This window comes from Urocitellus parryii, chromosome 9 (genome assembly GCF_045843805.1).
Source record: "Urocitellus parryii isolate mUroPar1 chromosome 9, mUroPar1.hap1, whole genome shotgun sequence".
NCBI lineage: Eukaryota > Metazoa > Chordata > Mammalia > Rodentia > Sciuridae > Urocitellus > Urocitellus parryii.
In genome coordinates this window covers 115,178,151-115,199,073 of record NC_135539.1, presented here as the reverse complement: position 1 = coordinate 115,199,073, position 20,923 = coordinate 115,178,151, and the positions used below count along the sequence as shown (strand labels likewise).

The window sequence follows — 20,923 nt, the reverse complement described above, 5'->3', positions numbered from 1 at the left end:
GCATCCCCTGGCTGTGTGTATTCTCTCCCCACCCACCTCCACCACTTAGTGATGATATTATACTGAACTGAAATGACATCCTCATCAGTTTGGGCAAGGGAGGGGCAAAAGAAGATGGAGAGACTTTGGGGGAACAAGAATATCCTGTTCATTAAGCAGTGAAGAATCAGGGTAAACAACAAGATACCAGGGCCATGCTTCAGTATTTGTTTGGGGGCCAGTGCCAAAACTGTCCAGTTACTACCTGGCTTTCAAATGAATGAATTTCTTACAAATGCCTAGTATAGCTGCCCAAGCTGATGTCCATACTCACTTTCTTTTCCTGTTGTCTCATTTTACACTTACTTCCCATTTGACAGGGGCAATCTAGGATGCATGTGCAGTTTCCACCCAGTGCTATTTCACATCTCATATCAGAGCCTATTCAGCAGGACAAAGTGGGGGTGGGGAATTATGTAGAGACCCACGTGAGTTGCTCACTGTCCTTCTTGGGGACTTTGATCTCCTTACCCTCATTGTTACCTGGTCACCATTCACCCTGACTCCCAGTTTGAAATGTACTGTCTGGGGTCACCAGGTTTGGTAGGAATCTGCTCTCATTGCACTGGAAGCCTATTCTTGTCATCTGCAATTAGAACACAGTACTATGCTCTGAGTTACAATCTATAACATTGTTTCTATCCAAGGCAAAATGCATTCTAAAATGCATTTCAGTTGACTTCAAATGAATTCTGTGGACACTTGCAACTTAACTCTAAATTCTGACATTTAGGGGCTAGGGACATAGCTAAGTGATAAAACATGTGCTTAGCATATAGGAGCCCCTGGGTTCAAATCCCAGCAACATCAAAAATAAATAAATAAATTCTGATGCTTAGATACATATTCTATGATCTTAATTTACCAAGCCCAAGAAGACCTTGGTCACAGTTGAAGGGTTGCTGAGGTTAACACTCTTATCCCTTTACCTTCTAAAGACTTAGCTACAGTCATGGCCATGTTGATTGATGTATTCTTTGTATGATCCTATACATCTTGTCAAATAGATGGAAATTAGTACAGTGCCTATTCTAATTTTTATCCCACTATTTCTGCATCAAAATAGAATTCACTCTAACCTCTAACACCATTTTCAAAAATCTGTACCAACTACTATAAATTAGTCCCATTATTTTAGATACATCATTCAGTAGAGTTTATTTTAAATTTCCTTAATAGCTATTTACTGAATTATTAAAATATGGCAGACATTTGGCTAGGCACCAAGGGTAAAGTGGATATTCTTGGTCCCTACGTTTATGGAATTTATCATCCTTGGAGGTGAGAGAGTAGAGTCATGGGTTTAATTTTAAATGTGTATAGGTTTAGGAGATAGTGAAAATGAAATGCCATCTGATTATCAAGGAAATAACTAACGTTTAGAAATGTTTTCATATATTTGTTGGCCATTTGTATTTCTTCTTTTGAGAAGTGTTTGTTAGTTTATTAGCCCATTTATTACTTGGGTTATTTATGGTTTTGATGGTAAGTTTTTCAAGTATTTATATGTACTGAAAGTTAATTCTCTGTCAGAAGTGTAGCTAGAAAGATTTTCTCCTGTTATCTAGGTTTTTCTCTATACTTTTTTTTGTTTGTTTTGGGATTGAACCCAGGGCCCCTTAACCACTGAGCTACACCCCCAGCCCTTTTTAAAACTTTATTTAGAGATAGTGTCTCCCTAAGTTGCTTAGGACCTTGCTAAGTTGCTGAGGCTGGCTTTGAACTCACAATCCTCTTTCCTCAGCATTGGAGCTGTTGGAATTACACGTATGCACCCAGCTTCTATATATATTTTTTTAATTAATTTTTAAAATTTTTACATTGACACATACCTTTATTTTGTTTATTAATTTTTATGTGGTGCTGAGGATCAAACTTAGTGCCTTACACATGCTGGGCAAGTGCTCTATCACTGAGCTACAGCCCCAGCCCTTCTGTACAGTCTTCTTTTTTTTTTTTTTTAATTGTCAATGGACCTGTATTTTATTTATTTATATGCCGTGCTGAGAATCAGTCCCAGTGATTCATGCATGCTAGGCAAGCACTATATCACTGAGCTACAACCCCACTCCCCTTTCTATACATTCTTAATGTTTACATTCTTTTAAAAATTTTTATTATGGAAATATAATATCTACTTGGAAAAGTGTACAAAAGATGTTCAGCTCAGCAACCCAATTCAAAACCACTAACAGAATATTACCAGCATTGCAAAAGCCTCCTTCATGTGCCCCTCCAAGTCATTACCCCTACCTGTACCGTAAACCAAATGACCATACATGTGGGTCTCTTTTTGAGCTATTTTGTTCCATTTGTTTGTTTGCCTCTCCTTGTGACAAGCTACATATCCATCCAATAAAGAAATTCTTCTACCTGTTCTTCTCCATGACAGTCTTGCCTATTCTTGGTTCTCTGTATTTTTATAACTCTTAGAGTCAATTTAGTTGAATTTTACACACACACACACACACACACACACACACACACGACAGTTGGTTTTTTTTTTGTTGTGATTTTATTAAATTTATATACCAGTTTGGGGAAAGCTGACATCTTTATAACTTTGGGAGTCAATAAACTTTTTTCTTTTTTGGGAGGGAGATACTGGGAATTGAACTCAGGGGCATCTGACCACTGAGCCACATTCCCAGCCCTATTTTGTATTTGTATTAGAGTCTCACTGAGTTGCTTAGGGCCTCGCTTTTGCTGAGGCAGGCTTTGAACCCACAATCCTCTGCCTAAGCCTCCTGAGCCACTGGGATTACAGGCGTGCGCCACCCCGCCTGGCAAATTTTTTTTCTTATGGCCAAACAGGGTATTTAACTCTGATTCACATAAAGACAAAATGGAGAGGTGGGGAAATCTCTGCTCTATCCGGTCAGTTCCTTCTGTCTTAAATCACGGTGAACTTTTCCTCCCTGTGGCTCCCAAGGTTCTGTGGGGGTCATCTGCATTTCAGTCCCAGAGATCATAAGAAATCAAGGAGGACTGCATTCCAGTTTTCATGTGGGCCAGTCCTGGAAGCAATGCCCATCACTTATGCCTGCACTTTCCTTGACAGGGCTGTTTCTTTGTGCCACCCATAAAGAGAGGCTGAGAAATGGAGGGTAAGTATGTGTTCCAGAGAAAAGAGAATGAATTTTAGTGCACATATAGCTTCTACCATTCAGGCCTTCCCCTTAGACTGTTTCTCTGATGTTTTCTGGGGTGTGATTTCATACCAAAGATTTTTCCACATTTGTTACCGTCATAAGGTTTCTGTCCCATGAGTTCTCTGATGTCAGCTGAGATGCAACTCCTGGTGAAAGAGTTTTCCACATTCATTACATTCATGAGTTTTCTGTGTGAAATCTGCTATGTCAAATGAGGGTGGCCGTCACAGAGAATGCTTTTCCACATCCATTACATCTCTAGGGCTTTCCCCAGTGGCAGTATTCTTGCTGTGTCTGAGGTTAGGCTCCTGGGTCAGAGTCTCCCCACATTTGTTACATTCTTTTTGTTTTTTGGTGCTGGGGATCAAACCCAGGGGACTTGTGCATGCAAGGCAAGCACTCTACCAGCTGAACTATACCCCCAGTCCCTGTTACATTCTTAGGGCTTCTCTCCTATGTGAATTCTCTGCTGTACAGAAAGAAGCCTTGTGACAGAAGGTTTTCCTGGGCTTTCCCCTGTGTGAATTCTGACAGGCAATAAGGCCTCCATGACTTTCTCATATTGGTGACATTCAGAGTTTTTTTTTTTTTTCTTTTTTCCCTCCTGTGTGAATTCTCTGTATTCTGAGTTCTGATTTGCTAATGAATTTTTCCCCTCACATTTGATGCCTTCATAGGGTTTCTTCCCTTTGTGTATTTGCTGATGTTTGGTGGGGTTAGATTTTTTACAGAAAGTTTTCTTCTCTCTATCACAAGCTTTCCCAGATTCAGTATATTGATAGGTCTCCCCTTATGCATGTTCTTATGTGTTAATAATTCTGCCTCCATGTGGAGGGCTATCCCTTTTCTAGTACATTCCGTAGGTTTCAGTCCAGTTTGAATCTTGTGATGCTGTTTTTCCTAATTCACCTCTCTCCTCTGTGTTGCTGGTGGTAATTCTAACTCACCACGAATATCTTCTGTGATTTTTTTTTTTTAACCTCTCAATTAAGTCATCAGCTGTGTGGACATCTGGGAGGCTGGGGTTTGGAGGTTCTTCTACCGTCATGGCACTCTGCTCCTTGCTCCAACTTCAAGAGAGCTTCAGGTTTGGTAATGCAGTGCCCCAAGGACTCCATGCCACTTTAGATCTCCAGCATCACATCACTGTACAGGGTTCTCTGGGCTTCACTCAAGTCCTGACACTCTTCCCCTGTGAAGTCCACAGCCACATTTGTAAATGATGCCAGTCTCTTTATGGACAAAGAATCCCATCCAGAGCCTGCGGAACAGCATCCAGACCCAACTGTGCAAGGTTTGGCATTTCTGGGTCAACAAACTGTTTTCTTCAAGAACTGGATAACATCAGGTTTTGTGGGCCAAGAGACAAATTTGACAATATAATGTAGGTACTTCTTAACTATTTAAAAATATAAACAAATATATTTTGGGATGTAGCTCAGAGATAGAACACTTGATTAGCATGTGCAAGACCCTGGGAAAAAGGGAAAAATAAATGTAGAAACAATTCTCACCGCAGGGAAAAAGAAATGTAGAAACAATTTTCAGCACACAAGCCCCTCAGTCTTTATAAATCACATGTAGGCTGAATGGATCTGGCTGTAGGCTCTTGTTTTCTGGCCCCATGAACTTGTTTTAATTTCTCTCAGTAGTGATATAAAAGGTTTTGTGTCGCAGTCTTGCATGTCTGTTAGTATGCATAGGTCTGTTTTCTAGTTCTCTTTTCAGCAGTGCCCAATCAGCTGTTAAAAGCTTCCACTTAATTCTTAATTTGATTATTGAATTTTTATTTTTATGTACTTTTTTGATACCAGGGATTGAAACCAGGGGTGCTTAGCCACTGAGCACTATCCCCAGCCCTTTCTAAGTTGCTTAGAAACTCACTAAGTTGCTGAGGCTGGCTTTGCACTTGATCCTCCTGCCTCAGCCTCCTGAGTTGCTGGGGTTACTGGTGTGTGCCACTGCATCCAGAAAGTTTATATTATATTTATTTTTTAGGGAATAGGGTCTTGCTATTTTGCCCAGGCTGACTTCAAACTCCTGGTCTCAATCAATCCCCTTGCCTCAGCCTCTCAAGTAGCTGGGGCTATAGGGGTTATTGGGTTTTGAGAAAGTTCTATAATGTACTTTTTTTTTTTTTCCTTGCGGTACTGGGGATTGAACCTAGGGTCTCATGCCAGCCACACAACTACTCTACCACCAAGCTATATCCCTAGCTCCCTCCTCCTCCTCCTCTTCCTCCACCACCACCACCACCACCAAGCTATATCCCTAGCTCTCTCTTCCTCCTCCTCCTCCTCCTCCTCCTCTACCACCAAGCTGTATGCCTAGCTCACTCCTCCTCCTCTACCACCAAGCTATATCCCTAGCTCTCTCCTCCTCCTCCTCCTCTTCCTCCACCACCACCACCACCACCAAGCTATATCCCTAGCTCTCTCTTCCTCCTCCTCCTCCTCCTCCTCCTCTACCACCAAGCTGTATGCCTAGCTCACTCCTCCTCCTCTACCACCAAGCTATATCCCTAGCTCCCCCCTCCTCCTCCTCTTTTTTTTTTTTTTAAAGATATATAGGTATCTGCTGAAATACTTAAACTTGTATATCTCCTTGAACATATTCAGCAGTTATTTTAAAGTCTATATTTGAAGCTCCGGTATCTGCAGCCATGATGGGCCTCTGCACTGTCTGTTGTTTTTCTAGTTTTCTTACTATCTTGTCTCATATGCCTAGTTACATTTTGTTATATTCAGGATTATTGCATTAGTAAAATTTGTTTGTAGAAATAATTTGAGATTTAGAATTATATTTTCCTCCAGAGAGAATTTTTATTTGCTTATGCCATGGGTTTGGGGAAACAGACACTCTGGGAGCACCTTAATCTACTTTCAAGGTTGATATGACTGGAAGTTGGGCAGCAATCCCTTATGGGAGTCTATTTCCCTCTTTCCATTCACCTTTTCTTTTCTGAGTTGCAAAGGCTGATGGTCTCCACCGAAAGCAAGGGACTGTCCAGGCCTTTAACAAGCCCTGTCCATACTTTTGGAAAACTGTCAAAACACACTGATCTTGGGGTTGGGATGTAGCTCAGTGGTAGAGCACATTGAGAACCTGAGTTCCATACCAACACCTGCCCCAATCACAGATCAGCCTCTGAACAGCCTCCAAGTTTAAAAACTTTAAGCCCAGTTTCCAGGCCTCCATATCCTCAAGGTCCTGGTCTAATAGTATTTCAAAACCATGTTTGCTCTCTGATGTCTTCAAATAGATTGTTTCCAGTCTTTTTATTTTTTTCAAATTACTAAAAAAAAAAAAAAAAAAAAAAAAACCAACTTTATTTACTATTTAGCTTTTTGACTCTGCTGGTGCGTTTGGCACTTGACAATTTTCTGTTCCTAGACAGGGAAACCAGGCCTGAGCCTGTCACGCATTCAGCACACATGGAACCACCATAGAATTTGCTCAGGTGCTTTTTCGTTTTAGACAATCCCTTAAAAGCTTGTGGGATCAACCCCTCTAAGTATATCTGGGCATATTACATGTGCTTTCCCAGGCTTCTTGGGATAAAGCTAAACAATTCTATTACCAGGGGTGTGAGGAAGTCTAGTTATGTTAGAGAGCCTATGATGGCATGTCAAATCCTGCACCACACCAAGTGTTTATAGACACAATTCTTAGCATCAAGAGTTGAAGAGATTTTTTTTTCTCTTTTGTAGTACTGAGGACTGAACCCAGGGCCTCGAGCATGTAGGCAAATGTTCTACCCCTGAGATATACCCAGCTTTTTTTTTTTTTTTTTTTTTTTAAATCTTGCGACAGGGTTTTGCTATGTTGCTAATGATGACCTCAAACTTGCAGGTTTCCTACCTCTTTTAGGATTACAGGCATGAGCCACTGTGCTTGGCCTTAAGCAATTTTAAAAATATTTTTCCAGGCTACCTAGTTACCCCCCCATTAGGATAGTCAATCTAAATTACCTACCTACCATTACCAGGAGCTTAAGTCCTCATAATTTTTGTGTTAGTTATTTGAATGGTCTTTTACAATATGCAAAATGTTAGTACACCACTGTCCTTTTTTGTGTTTAAAAAACATATTTTTTTTCTTTTGTATTGGGGATTGAACTCGGGCACTGGACCACCAAGCCACATCCCCAGCCCTATTTTGTATTTTGTTTAGAGACAGGGTCTCACTGAGCTGTTTAGCACCTTGCTTTTGCTGAGGCTGGCTTTAAACTTGTGATCCTCCTGCCTCAGCCTCCTGAGCCACTGGGATTACAGGTATGTGCCACCGAACCGGGCTACTAAAAAACATAATTTTTTTTTTTTAATATTTATTTTTTTTTTTAGTTCTCGGCGGACACAACATCTTTGTTGGTATGTGGTGCCGAGGATCGAACCCGGGCCGCACGCATGCCAGGCGAGCGCGCTACCGATTGAGCCACATCCCCAGCCCCTAAAAAACATAATTTTTATAGAAACAATTAGGCCCTTGCACAATTACTCTCACCAACAAGAACTGTGCATGGTTTCTGTCTTGGTGTTGGGATGGAACCCAGGGCCTTGGACATGCTAAGCATGGAGCACTATCAATGAGCTCCAACCCTGCTCTTAAATTGCAGGTTTCTATATTCATGGCAATAAGCATGGGTTACCTCTTGGGTACTCTTGGTAAACATTATGAAAAGTGGAATTGCAGGGCGTACACTGCTCCTCCAGTAGTGTAAAAGAGCACACTCAGTTTCTGACCTGTATTAACACTGGGTTAACTGATTCACAAGTGTTTATGGAGAATCTATTAAGTATGATATAACAGATACTGATTAGTTAGGTAGTTTTGAGACCTCAAGCTAAACCCTAGAGTTCACGTTTTAGCTCTCTTCTGCTTTTCCAAGTTACGAATTCTTCCCAAATAGGTTTTTTTTTTTTTTTTTTTTTTTGCGGGGGGCGGGGGGGCCGGGGCGGTGAGGTGCTGGAAATTGAACCCAAGCCCTCACATTTGCTAGGCCAACTTTCTACCACTGAACTACATTCCCAGCCCTCTTCCCAAGTATGGACAGAACTCTAATTTCCACTGTTTAAATTTTTTTATTTTTTTCAAATCAAACTGATAAGGTAGAATAGTCAACTCAATATTTTTGGTTACTAGTTCAATAATGTTTGGCAATTCTAAAAACAGGAAAAACAAGTAACCAACCAATAAGTGTATAAAATTTTCATTAGAAGTAAAATGCAAATAAAAATACACTATTTTTTTCTATCAAAGTGGCAAAACATTTTTTTAATGATAATAAATACCCAGTGTTTGTAAGGGTCAGAAAGTGAGTGCTCTTTTATTCTGCCGGAAGAGGGTAAATTAGCACAGTTTTTGGAGGAACAAGTGTCAAAACAGCAAAGCCTTGGAAATGCGCACACCCTGCAATTCCACTTCTCATAATGCCAAGGAAATAATTATGAGTGTGGATCCAAACTGAGTGTGATGGTGCACGCCTGTAATCCCAGATATTTGGGAGGTGAGGGCAGCTTGGACAGTCTAGCGAGACCAAGCTCAAATGAAAATAATAAAAGGTCAGATGCAGCTCAATGGTAGAGCCCTTGCCTACCAGGTGTGAGGCCTTGGTTTCAATCCCCAGTACTGCCAAAAACAAATTTTAAAAAATGTGGGATATAGAATTAACTATGAGGCTGCACATTATATCATCAATTATAAAAAAACTGCAGGCAACCTAATAGTGGGTTATAGAAATAAATTATAGTGAAGTGATACAATAGAATATGATAATAATAATGGTGTACATGGATGGGTAGCTACTGACAAGGGAAGATATTCACCCTTTTATTATTTTGCAGTGCTGGGGACTGTACCCAAGTACTCTACCATGGAGCTACATCCCCAACCCCTTCACTCTATATTATTAAATAACAAAAAGCAAGTTATAAAAGAGTACAGTATGAACTCACATTTCTTTTAAAAACTGTACATGTAATATATACATATAAAAACAATGAGAAGGATATGTATATCCTTGGCATTATCATTGGCAATCTCTGGATAGTAGTCTGAATTAACTGAAAAAAATTATACCCATTTTAAAATTTTATTTTAACAAACATGTACTGTTTCTTTTGCAATTAAAAAAAGAAAAGTTAAAGGCTAATTTTAAAAAATGCTGAGCTTAGGTTTTGACTTGTGATGTGAACGGCCCCATGTCCCTAGGGGCAATTACTTGGTTTTGTTCCTCTGACATGAGTGGGTAATTCTCATTTGTTCATGAAATCTCATAATAATGGACATTTGACCATATGTCAGGAAAAGTTCTCTGTTTCTACTGGAGCTCATTCAAGCTGAATGGGGAAGGAAGCCACTTTTCTAAGCAAATAGGTTAGTTGCAAAACTATGCTCAAGGCCTGTACTTTAGTGGGGAAGTCCTTAGAAAGTTCTGGAATGAAGGGAGAAAGAAGCAACAGATGCAAAGGAAGGGACTTAGTGCTAATTCCAATGTCAGGCCTCTGGAGGTGGGGTCGCTCAGAGGACACCTAATATTTAGTCATACAGATCCCTTCCGAGAAAGTAAGTCATTTCAGAAAAGAAAGGACAGAATACTTGCAAATCATGGTGAATACTTAAGCTTGCTAGTATCAAACACAACAACCCCACAGCAATAGAAGAGGCATATTGGTGGGAAAAATCTGTATTCTGGACTGGTAGGGAGATTCATTTGAATCAAAACTCTGAGGAACACACTGGGCATGTCCGATAAATCATGATGCTATCTATTACATAAGTCTGTCCTAAGAACAAGGTAATAAAGTTACCTGTCCAGAGGAGATAGGCAAAGGCCTTTCCCTCATATATCCCATATCCTCCAGTCTCCAGGAGAGGCTGGTTAACTGTCAAGCTTGTTTCCCTTGGGTGGCTCAGATGGGGCAGACAGTCTGAGGCTAATGTACAGGCTGTAGGCATGAGGAGCCAATAAAAGGAGAAACCATATTAACTTTTGAAGTAAAGAGGGGGCACATCCACTTTGCAATAAAACACCAGTGTCCACCCAGAGCAAAGATTCACAAACATGATATTAGAGATGTACCCAAAGTAATGTGTTTCTCATTAGTGATTTAAATACTGAAGTCTGTAAATGTTTTACTTTTAGAAATAATAAATTAATGTAGATAACAAGGTTAGCCACAAAGCAGTATGTCTCAGATAGGTGTATGCCTTTTTTTTTGGAGGGGGTACTAGGGATTGAACTCAAGGACACACAACCACTGAGCCACATGCCCAGCCCTATTTTGAATTTTATTTAGAGACAGGGTCTCACTGAGTTGCTTAGTGCCTCACCATTGCTGAAGCTGGCTTTGAACCCTTGATCCTCCTACCTCAGCCTCCCGAGATGTTGGGATTACAGTCGTAATCTGTGCCCAGCATGCATAAGCTTTCTTTTTTCTTTTTTTTTGTGGTGCTGGGGATTGAACCACTGGCCTTGTGCATGCGAGGCAAGCACTCTACCTACTAAGCTATGTCCCCAGCCCCCAAATATGCTTTCCTGAATGAGAAAAAGATGGAGTTTCATCTATCAGCACATGAGCATCTTTTGTCATATGTCATGGCTAAAAAGTTGAATACTGCTCTTCTAGAGCAAGAAAAAAACAAAAGCAAGTCCTGGGTAAAAGACAGCCTCGGCAGAGCGCCAGGTATGACAGTATCTTAAAACGAGGGGAAAGGGGATCAGGACACGTTATGCACGGGGACCTGGCCCGAGGCATGCAGGGGGCGCGGAGGAAGGAGGCCTGGCCCTGTGCGTGCTCCAGTGGAGGTGTTGGTGCTCGTCGCTTGTATTAGTACAGAGAAGGCAGCACAGGAGTTACAAAGGTCCAACGCCAGTTCTTGTGGGGAGAGCTTTTATAGTTCGGGTGGATCTGAGTCCCCATCCCCTAAGTTACTCATGGGAAACCCGTTCCAAGGCCACATAGAAACTGTTCTTGTCATCGAGGCAATGCCAGCCAATGGGTCCAATTTCACAGTCTGCGCAGACCAGAAACTTGATGTTGCCCACATCCTTGGTGAAGCCCACATTCTCAAAGATGAACATGTCATCCACCAGCCAGTGCTCCTGGAGGAGATCGCCTTCAGGGTTGCTGCCATCAGCCAGAGCTGGCTTCTTTCTCATGGAGGGAAGGAAAAGCTGCAGTGGAAGAGAACATAAGGAACATACAAGCTGAACTGGCCCAGTCACATTGTCACTCTCATTCTCTTTACACTTTGCTCCTAGCAGCTTTCTGAAAGGGGGGGAAAAAATGAGGAGCCCTTTCCTCAGGATATAGACTGAAATGCTGAGTGGCTCTTCTGGGTCTAAAGAGAGATGGAAGAGAAGCTCAGCTGGTGGCTTCCCTGCTGCACTGACTGATGTGGGGCTTTGAAGGCCCCACATGGCCCCAGGCTCTCCCTGGCTCATTGTGCTCCAGGCACACTGGTCTTGCTTCCTGCACTAGCACAAGTCTGCTCTGCCCTCAGAGCTGGGCATGGCCAGCACCTTCTTTTTTAAAAAAATTTTTCTAGTTATACATGGACACAATATCTTTATTTTGTTTATTTTTATGTGGTGCTGAGGATCCAACCCAGTGCCTCACTATGTGTGAGGCAAGTGCTCTGCCGCTGAGCCACAAACCCAGCCTGGCCAGTACCTTTTTGGTATTCAGCTCAAATATAACCTCAGGAAGTTGTCTCTAACCAGCCTGAATTAGCTTTCTATACTGCCCACTGCATTTTTTTTTCAAAAAGAAAGTTTGATTGAAGTATAAGTATGAACAATTCATAAACTACACATATTTAAAGTATATAGTTTGATACATTTCAGCACATTTATGCACTGGTGACACTGTTACCATAATTAAGATAACTAATACATTCATTACTCGTAGCAGTTTCCTCATGCTGCTTCCACTTTTTTTGTTATTATTTTCTGATTGATTATCATCATCATTAATATTTTTGGTATTGGGAACTGAAACTAGGGGCCCTTTACCACTGAGCTACATCCTCATCCTTTTAAATTTTGAGACAGGGCCTCATAAATTGCTGAGGGTGGCCTTGAACTTGTGATCTTCCTGCCTCAGTCTTCTGACTTGCTGGAACTACAGTCATGCACCACTGTGCCCAGCTGCACACGACTCTTTTAACTTCCTCCACAAGAGCAGTTTATAATACTTTAGCTGCATCCAGAATGCTGAAAGACACAATGCCCCTCTGCTTCTCATTATTACTGCTGTTATCTTACTTTTTTCTCACCTCACAATATATTTCTAATGCATTTCCAAACTGCAATACTATAGGATGGCCTTGGTGTGCTAGTCTGGCACTGGAAATCAGCATGTATTAATACACTGGAGGTAGCAAAATTGAAACCTGGGCCACACTGTAGTGTGTAGAGGATCCCTGAGGGGTGGGAGGGAGCCCTGATCCAGAACATGTCTACTCCACATCCTTCAAGCATCTAGCTTATTAATATTATTATTTGTGGTGCTGGGGATTTAACCCAGGGGTGCTCTGTCACTGAGCTACAACCCCAGCCTTTTTTTAATTTTGAGACAGGGTCTTCCTAAGTTGCTGAGGCTAGCTTCAAACTTGTGATCCTCCTGCCTCTGCTTCCTGAGCAGCTGGGATTACAGGCTTGTGCCACCATGCCCAGCCTGGCACTTGGCTTATTAAAACATATGTCTACTACCCTTTGCTTTGTGACCTGAGATGTCATCTGAAGATGTTAAAAATATGAAATTTTTCCTCCTTCTGCTACATTGTCATTTCAGTCCCTCTTTGCTTCATCTGATAGTTAAATGTGTCCCCAATGCTTTTTCTTACCCTAAATGAAAATGAGAACAGCAGAGACTTAAATATTTAAGAGTTGGGAATCAAAATTCAGGAACCAAGACACTTGAATTCCAGACCTTTCTGTAACTTTCTGTGGGCCTGAATTTCCAAAAAAATATTACTGGTCTGTCCTTTGTCTTGCAGGTGTGAAGTCACACCAAAAGCAGAATAACTAGTTAAGATACTTGGTAACTAGTTAAGATATTCAACCAAGAATTCAGTGTGTCCAACAAAACAGAGTGCTTAAACCAACTGTCTTTAGGAGGTGCCCAGCAAAGGGGCACCAGCTTCCCTCTCCTGTTCCCGATTATAGTGCAAAGCGTACATCTGCAGTGTCTCCTCTGGTAGCCACTAAGACCTAAGACACTGCTGTTATTAACTGTCATTCATGGCATCATTTTGGGCCCTGTTCCATACACTCCTCAACACTCTTGTTTTTATTTAGCTCCTATAAGCCAGACCCATATGTAGTAAGACTACACCTTCGTATGCACACGTACGTGCACATCTGTGCCTGGACCTCAACCTATTCATCCCAAGGCCAAGAAAAACTCTAGGGCCAGGTGACTGGCTATGACATCTGGAATAAAATAAGGCTTTCTGGAAAGACTGTTGGGGTGAAAATAAAAATAAAACATTCATATCAGGGGCTGGGGTTGCAACTCAGTGGTAGAGCACTTGCCTAGCATGTGTGAGGCAGAGTTCAATTCTCAGCACTGTATATAAATAAATAAAATAAAGGTCCATTGACAATTAAAAAAAAATTCATACCAGATTTAAAGCAGGTGTCTCAGTTGGTGACCAAGGTTGCCACTGATATCCTGGCCAGGTAGGTTATCTTTGTTATCAGTACTACAGCTAGTTAGTTAGTACCCATACTCCTGGACAGCTTCTTCAGGAATAGATAGAACACCACAACCCAGTAAGCTTCTGTTGATGCACTGATCACAATACCCTTTTAAAAATAAAATAGCTCCCTCTCATTGTAAAAATACATTCTCATACAAAACTTGGCAAGCATGCTACAGTTTGAATGAGAATAAAAACTGTTATAATGCAGAGTAAACTTCTGTTAACTTTGTGGTAATTATCTCCCTTCTGTGAAAACTTGTGGTTTAAACATCTATAAATTCTTTGATAATTCTCTGCTAGGAGGTGGAGCATGGGCAGGCCAAGATGACTGCCTTGGCTATAAGGCAGTGAAAGTGCCAGGCTAGCTTAAAAAGGGCATGCAACTTGTGTTTCTCTTGGGATACTTGCTCTGAGGGCCTTCAGCCATTAAATTAGAAGTCAGATTACTGGGCATGGTGGTGCATGCCTATAATTCCAGCAATTTAAGAAGCTGAGGCATAAGGGTTGCAAGTTCAAGACCAGCCTAGGCAATTTATTTATTTTTAAAATAATGTTTAAAATTGTAGATGGACACAATATCTTTATTTGTTTATTTTTATGTGGTGCTTGGGATCAAACCCAGGGTCTCACGCATGCAAGGTGAGTGCTCTACCACTGAGCTACAGCCCTAGCCCCAGCCTAGGCAATTTAGCAAGACCCTGACTCAAAATAAAAAAGGGCTGGGATTGTGTAGCTCAGTGGTAAAGCGACCCTGGGTTCAATCCACAGCACTGCAAAAAAAAAAAAAAAAAAAGTAAGTGAAAATAAATAATAATTAAAAAAGAAACAACCCAGAAATTCCATGTACTTTTTACCTGGTTCCCCCAAAGGTAACAGTTTGCAAAACTGCACAATATCCCAATCAGCATATAAACACAGATTAGTCCATAGATTTAATTATTCAGATGACACCAGTTACTTCTCATTTGTACACTTGTGTATTTAGTTCTTCTTTTTTTTTTTTTTCCCTTCCCATTACTGGGGATTGAACCCAGGGCTGCTCTACCACTGAGCTACATCCCCAGCCCTTTTTAATTTTGAGACAGCGGGTCGCTAAGCTGCCCAGCCCAGGCTGGCATCCACTGTGATCCTGCCTCAGCCTCTCGGGTAGCTAGTGCCACCATGCTCAGCATGGGCATATTTATCTATACCATTTTATCACATGTAAGTTTGTATATCCACTGTCACAGAAAGACAGTGAATAGTTCCACTGCCTCAATGACCCTCACACTGCTCTTTTATAATCACACTCAGTGTACCCCTACCCCATTTCCTATCCCCTGGCAACCACTAACCTGTCTTTTGCTTATGAAAAATTTTGTCATTTTGAAAATGTTATGTAAAAGGAAGCATACAATATGTAATCTTTTAAGACTTCTTCCTTCTTCCCTCCCTTCCTCCCTTTTTTTCTCTTTTCCCTCCCTTCCCCCTTCCCCTTCCCCTCATAATGGAGACTGAACCCAGGGGCACTTAACCACTGAGCCACATCTTTAGACTTCTTAATTATTTTTAGTGACAGGGTCTCATTGAGTTGCTTAGAGCGTCACTAAATTGCCTCAGCCTCCTGAGCTGCTGGGATTACAGGTATATACCACCATGCCTGGCATGAGTCTTTCTTTTGATTCATATCCTGTCCACTTCATGGATGTCCACCCCCATGGCTCCCTCCCCACCTCCATTCTAATTACCTTAGCTCCACTTCAGCCTCATTTCCTGCCACCATTCCACCCTAGGAGTGGGAACTGAACCCAGGGACACTCTATCACTGGGCCATACCTCCAGCCCTATTTTGTATTTTATTTAGGGACAGGGTCTCACTGAGTTGCTTAGTGCCTCACTTTTGCTGAGGCTGGCTTTGAACTCTCGATCCTCCTGCCTTGGCCTCCGGAGCCACTGGGATTACAGGCGTGCGCCACTATACGCAGCTCCCCAGCCCTGTTTGAGACAAGTCTCATTAAGTTTCTGAGGCTGGTCTTGAACTTGTGATTTTCCTTCTGCAGTGTCCTGGGGATTATAAGCATTTGCCACTGTGCCTGGATTCTGTCACTTTTATCAGACTATGTTCAGTTCTTCAGATGTACTATACTTTCTCTCAGCTATAAAATGCTGTTCACCCTGACTCTACTCAGCTTAATTATAATTTCCTCCACTAAAGACTTTAGGAAAGGCTATGATAAATATAGGTTCCCTAAACCAAAAATCTGATCTGAAATGCTCCACTATCTGAAGCTTTAGAAGCATCAACATGATGCCACAAGTGGAAAATTCCACAGCTGGCCTCATTTGATGGGTCATTGTCAAAACACAGGTACTAAAATACTGCATAAAATTACCTTTCGGCTATGTGGAAAGGTGTATATTAAACAAAAGAATTTCATGTTTAAACCTGGGTCTCATCACCAAGATATCTCATTATGTATTTGCAAATATTTCCAAATCCAAAAAATCTGAAGCCTAAAACACTCCTAGGATGGGGATGTATCTCAGTGGTAGAGCTCCTGCCTAGCAAGCAAGAGGCTGAGTTTCATAGCTAGCAATGCAAAAGATAAAAAAATAAAACAGGCCTATTCCCATGCATTTTGGAAAAGGACTAGTCAACTTAGTCCTTTTCAAGGGATAGGGATATTTTATTTGTGAAACCAATTCTATGAATAAAAAGAACATAAATCACATGCTACATAAATAGTGCAGTTTTGGTGCTGGCTAAACATACTGATCCACTATATCCATACTAACACATTATTTAGCTGGACTCATAGCTTTTTATTCATTAATTTATTTAAATCCAAACATTTCCTAGGTTCTAACTGATGTGCACAGTCTAGTTGTACAAGATGTAGAGACATGGACCTCATTGTCTAGTGTATAAGCAGCAAACAGAACAAATATTTTAATAAGGTCAACTGAGATGATAGATGTGAGTGCTTTCCAGTCTGTAGGCCAGGATTTCTCAATGTTGGAACTACTGACATTTTGAACTAAAGATTTCTTTGCTCTGGGAACAGGCCTGGGTGTTACAGGATGCTAAGCAGCATCTCTTGCTTCTACCTGCTAGATGCCAGTAGCACCCTCCCCAATTTGGACAACCAAAAAAATCTCTAGACATGTCTCTAGATTTTTCCCTTTGAGGGACATAACTATGGAAACATTGCTTTAGACTAAAGAACTATGGAATATGAGATGCAGTAATTACTACACCCTAGATCTTTTTTTTTTTTTTTTTTTCTCCCTTCAAGGTTTCTAAAGCTTTACAGGGTTTCAGTTAGGGAGAGCAGTGCCCTTCAAGTTGCAAATTGTTCTCTATAAGGGCAGGGACTTTTTTCTTCTTCCCTGAAATATATAACATATAATAGGTGAAGAGGTAATAACTGGTTAGAAATCTTCCACGAGATCTCAACTTCCTGTTCACATCATATCCTAGAATTTATGTTATTTGTGGAAAGAAAGGAGTACTGAAAAATAGTACTAAAATCAAGGGGAGATCTGGGTTGGATCAGAGTAGGGCTGCTAGAGTCTGGGGAAAGCATAATATTCTTCCAATAGCCTTTTTCAAGAAATAGGAAATTTCCAGAAACTCTGAAGCAATGGTAAAACACAAACTAAATAGACAAAAACAAAAGACCAAAACAAACAACCCTATCTCTTTATGTCTTTTTAAAAAGAGGGAGGTGGCACATGCTTGTAATCCCAGTGACCTAGGAGGTTGAGGCAGGAAGACTGCAAGTTCAAGGCTCACCTGGGTAACTTAGTAAGACCCTATTTCCAAAAAAAGAGACCAGCAATGTACCTCATTGGTAAAGTACTCCTGGGTTTAATCCCCAGGCACACCAAAATAAAATAAGGGAAAAATATTAGGCAGGTGTGGTGGTGTACACCTGTAATACCAACCTACTCAGGAGGCTGAGGCTAAAGGATTGAAAATTCAAAGCCAGGGAGACCCTGACTCAAAATAAAAAATAAAATGGATTGGAGATGTAGCTCTGTAGTAGAGTCCCTCTGGGTTCAATCCCTAGTACTGCAGGGGGAAAAATAAAAATAAAAAAGAGAAGAGAAAGAGGGGTGGTGGAGGTGAGCATTACACCTAAAAAACAATTCTTATGCTCCTTTCTAGAACAGCAGCCACTCTGTGTGAAAAAGAAATGTAACATGCATAATGTAATTTGCTTCCACAATGTTTGGCAACACTAGTTTACAATAATATATATCAAACAAAAAATAATTTAAACATAAAATTACCCAAGAATTTTATAAAAAATATTTTTAATTGTAGATGGACACAACACCTTTGTTTTCATGTGGTGCTGAGAATCAAACCCAATGCCTCACACATGGGAGGCAAGTACTACCAATGAGCTACAACCCCAGCCTACCTAAAGAAATTTTTTTTTCATACTGGGGATTTAGCTCAGGGGCACTCAACCACTGAGCCACATCCTCAGCCTTATTTTGTATTTTATTTAGAGACAGGATCTCTGTGAGTTGCTTAGCAGCGAGCTTTTTTGCTGAGACTGGCTTTGAACTTTGATCCTCCTTTCTCAGCCTCCCAGGCTAATAGGATTACAGGCATGTGCCATCACACCCAGCAGGAATTTCTTAATGTCTGCTTATAAAAGTAGACAACTTTCAGAGCATAAGAAATGGATATGAATACAGTATGTACCATGCTAATGCTTTCACACAAATTCTTCCCTACATCATCTTCATTTTTCAGCCCAGAAATCTTAAGTTCATGGTTTTGTTTTTTTTAAGTTGTAGATATACACAATATCTTTATTTTATTTATTTTTAATTTTATTTATTGGTATGTGGTGCTGAGGATAGAACCCAGTGCCTCATGCGTGCCACATGAGCACTCTGCTACTGAGCCGACCCCAGCCCTTTATTTATTTTTATGTGCTGAGGATCAAATGCAGTGCCTCACATATGCCAGGCAAACGATCTACCAATGAGCTACAACCCCAGCCCCTCATGGCAATGTTTATGAATGGTAAGGTCAGGATTTAATTTTGAGACCCATGTTCTTTCCACCTCTCTGTGATACTACTAACTTGGTAAAATAAGCCGAGAACTCTACTTCCAATCCTTGGGAGTCTTCCCAAGAGAGCAGGTGGGACTCCAACCTCTCTAGAGGGGAAGTCATCTAACTCCCACAGAATGGGGGGGGGGGTTGATTCCTTTTTCCTTCTCTTATGAAAAAGGCTCTCTGCTTTGGAGGAAAAGGGGCTTCTTGCTACTATACTGAAAACTGCACTTTACAATCAGTTCAACTGCATGAAATAATAAGTTGGTCTATGTTATTTTTAAAAAATCATTTGGAATGATAGGATATGCATGTGGTTGCAATGAAATTATACTCCTGCACTTTCCTAAGGGTATGTTACATTTTAATAAAAAGTTTACCAAAATGAAAAATAATGTATCAACTTTCTCATTTGGAGTGATGGTGGTACGATGGGTATTAAAAGTCCTAATCTGAAGAAAAATTATTTGTTTTCCTTCGAAATTTATTTCCAGAATTTCTGATATCTATCTCACATGAAATGATTCGTCTCAAAACTGGAAAATTGTGCCTTGTAAAATTGTGTACCAGGAATTATTCTGCGGATCCCTACACCAAAGTTGTATCTGGAGCTCCAGATACAGTGGAGTAAGGATCCGGGCGACAACCGATCGGCGACTGAAAGATGCCCCTGCGGGTCTCACAGGTTGGCCAAAGCTCCTGGAAGCAGCGGGCTGGGGAGCACTCCTCGCACTAGCACGCGGAAACCTCCCTGGGCTCGGAGGGGCGCATTGCCCGCGCTCGGGAGGGACGCCTGGGGGAGGCTGGCGCAGAGGAAGCTCTCCTGTGGCAGGATCTGGGAAGGTCCTTCCACCCAAAGGCTTCACCGGTCCCGGGGCAGCGGCCCACGCAGCTCCCGCGGACACGGCCGCAGGGGCGGAGCCTCGCCGACAGGAGCCAGTGGGGCGGGACCTCGAGCCGAGGGGCGGGGCTTAAGAACGGCGCGAGGAGGGGCGCGGTCTCCGGAAATCCAAGAGCCGGGACTCAGACTGCTTCGGCCCGTGGAAGACTGCAATGTAAGCGGCCTCTAACCTGCCTTCCTACCTGTCGACGGGAGAAGAGAGCGGTCCCTGGCTGTAGCACGCGAGAGCCACAACGTTGGCACAGCACCGCCTTCCGGTTTCGGCCCTCGGCTGACACCAACTCGTTTGGGGGCTCCGCTGGCTCCATCGCCGCTGCCGCCACAGCCTCCCTGGCCACGACCACGCAGGCGCTGCTTCTGCTCGCTGGCACTTGACTGCGCTGGCGCGGCTCAGCAGAGGCGGGGCGCGAGCGCACGATCACCCCCTCTGCGCAGGCGTCCGCTTCCACCGCGCTGTAACCTGCTGCGCAAGCGCCCTCATTCATTGCCCAGCCCGGGTGGCTGTCAGCATGGCTTTGTGACAGGGACACCTCCTGTGACCATTGTCAAAACCTTACTCCGCATACCCACCCGGTGACCAGGCTCCCTTTAGTATTAAGATCTAGACAAAGCATTAAGGATGGCCTTACCCTTCAGTTTTCTGCGATTGTAAGCGTCTTGCGAATGGATAGGGATATTATTGGGAATACTGTGGAGGAAATTCGGGTCGAATTCCCCCTTCAGCAAGGTCTAACCATGTTATCTTTTTTTGTAGGAAGCAACTTAAGAGGGATGAATGCCTTTTTGGTGTTGGAAAAGATGCGTGGACGTTTTTGTTACTCTCTGGTCTAATAATAGTGACTACTAGGCAGCAAAGCAACGTGCTTTAGTGGGTTTTGTAACTTGAATCATTGCAGTTTCCTTATGGGGTTGGCACGCTAGGAAGGCAAAGATCAGAAATTTCTTTCCAGAGTCCACAGAATGCAGCTCTAAAATCACTATTCTTATTATACTATATCACCTCAATTATTAGTCTTTACATCTCCAACTTAGTAGTTGCATCTTAGTTACATCTCAGTACAT

At 41.9% G+C, this 20,923-nt stretch overlaps 1 protein-coding gene across 1 annotated transcript; it reads right to left on the bottom strand.

The window, feature by feature from the left end:
- Window positions 1-8,182: 8,182 nt before the first annotated feature.
- Rabif (RAB interacting factor) lies at window positions 8,183-20,231 on the bottom strand. The gene is made up of 2 exons (XM_026397174.2): window positions 20,044-20,231; window positions 8,183-11,367 (listed from the first exon to the last, which is right to left on the bottom strand). The coding sequence occupies exons 1-2, from the start codon at window positions 20,167-20,169 to the stop codon at window positions 11,122-11,124; spliced, it is 372 nt and encodes a 123-aa protein (XP_026252959.1). The 5' UTR covers window positions 20,170-20,231; the 3' UTR covers window positions 8,183-11,121.
- Between the last annotated feature and the right edge of the window lie 692 nt (window positions 20,232-20,923).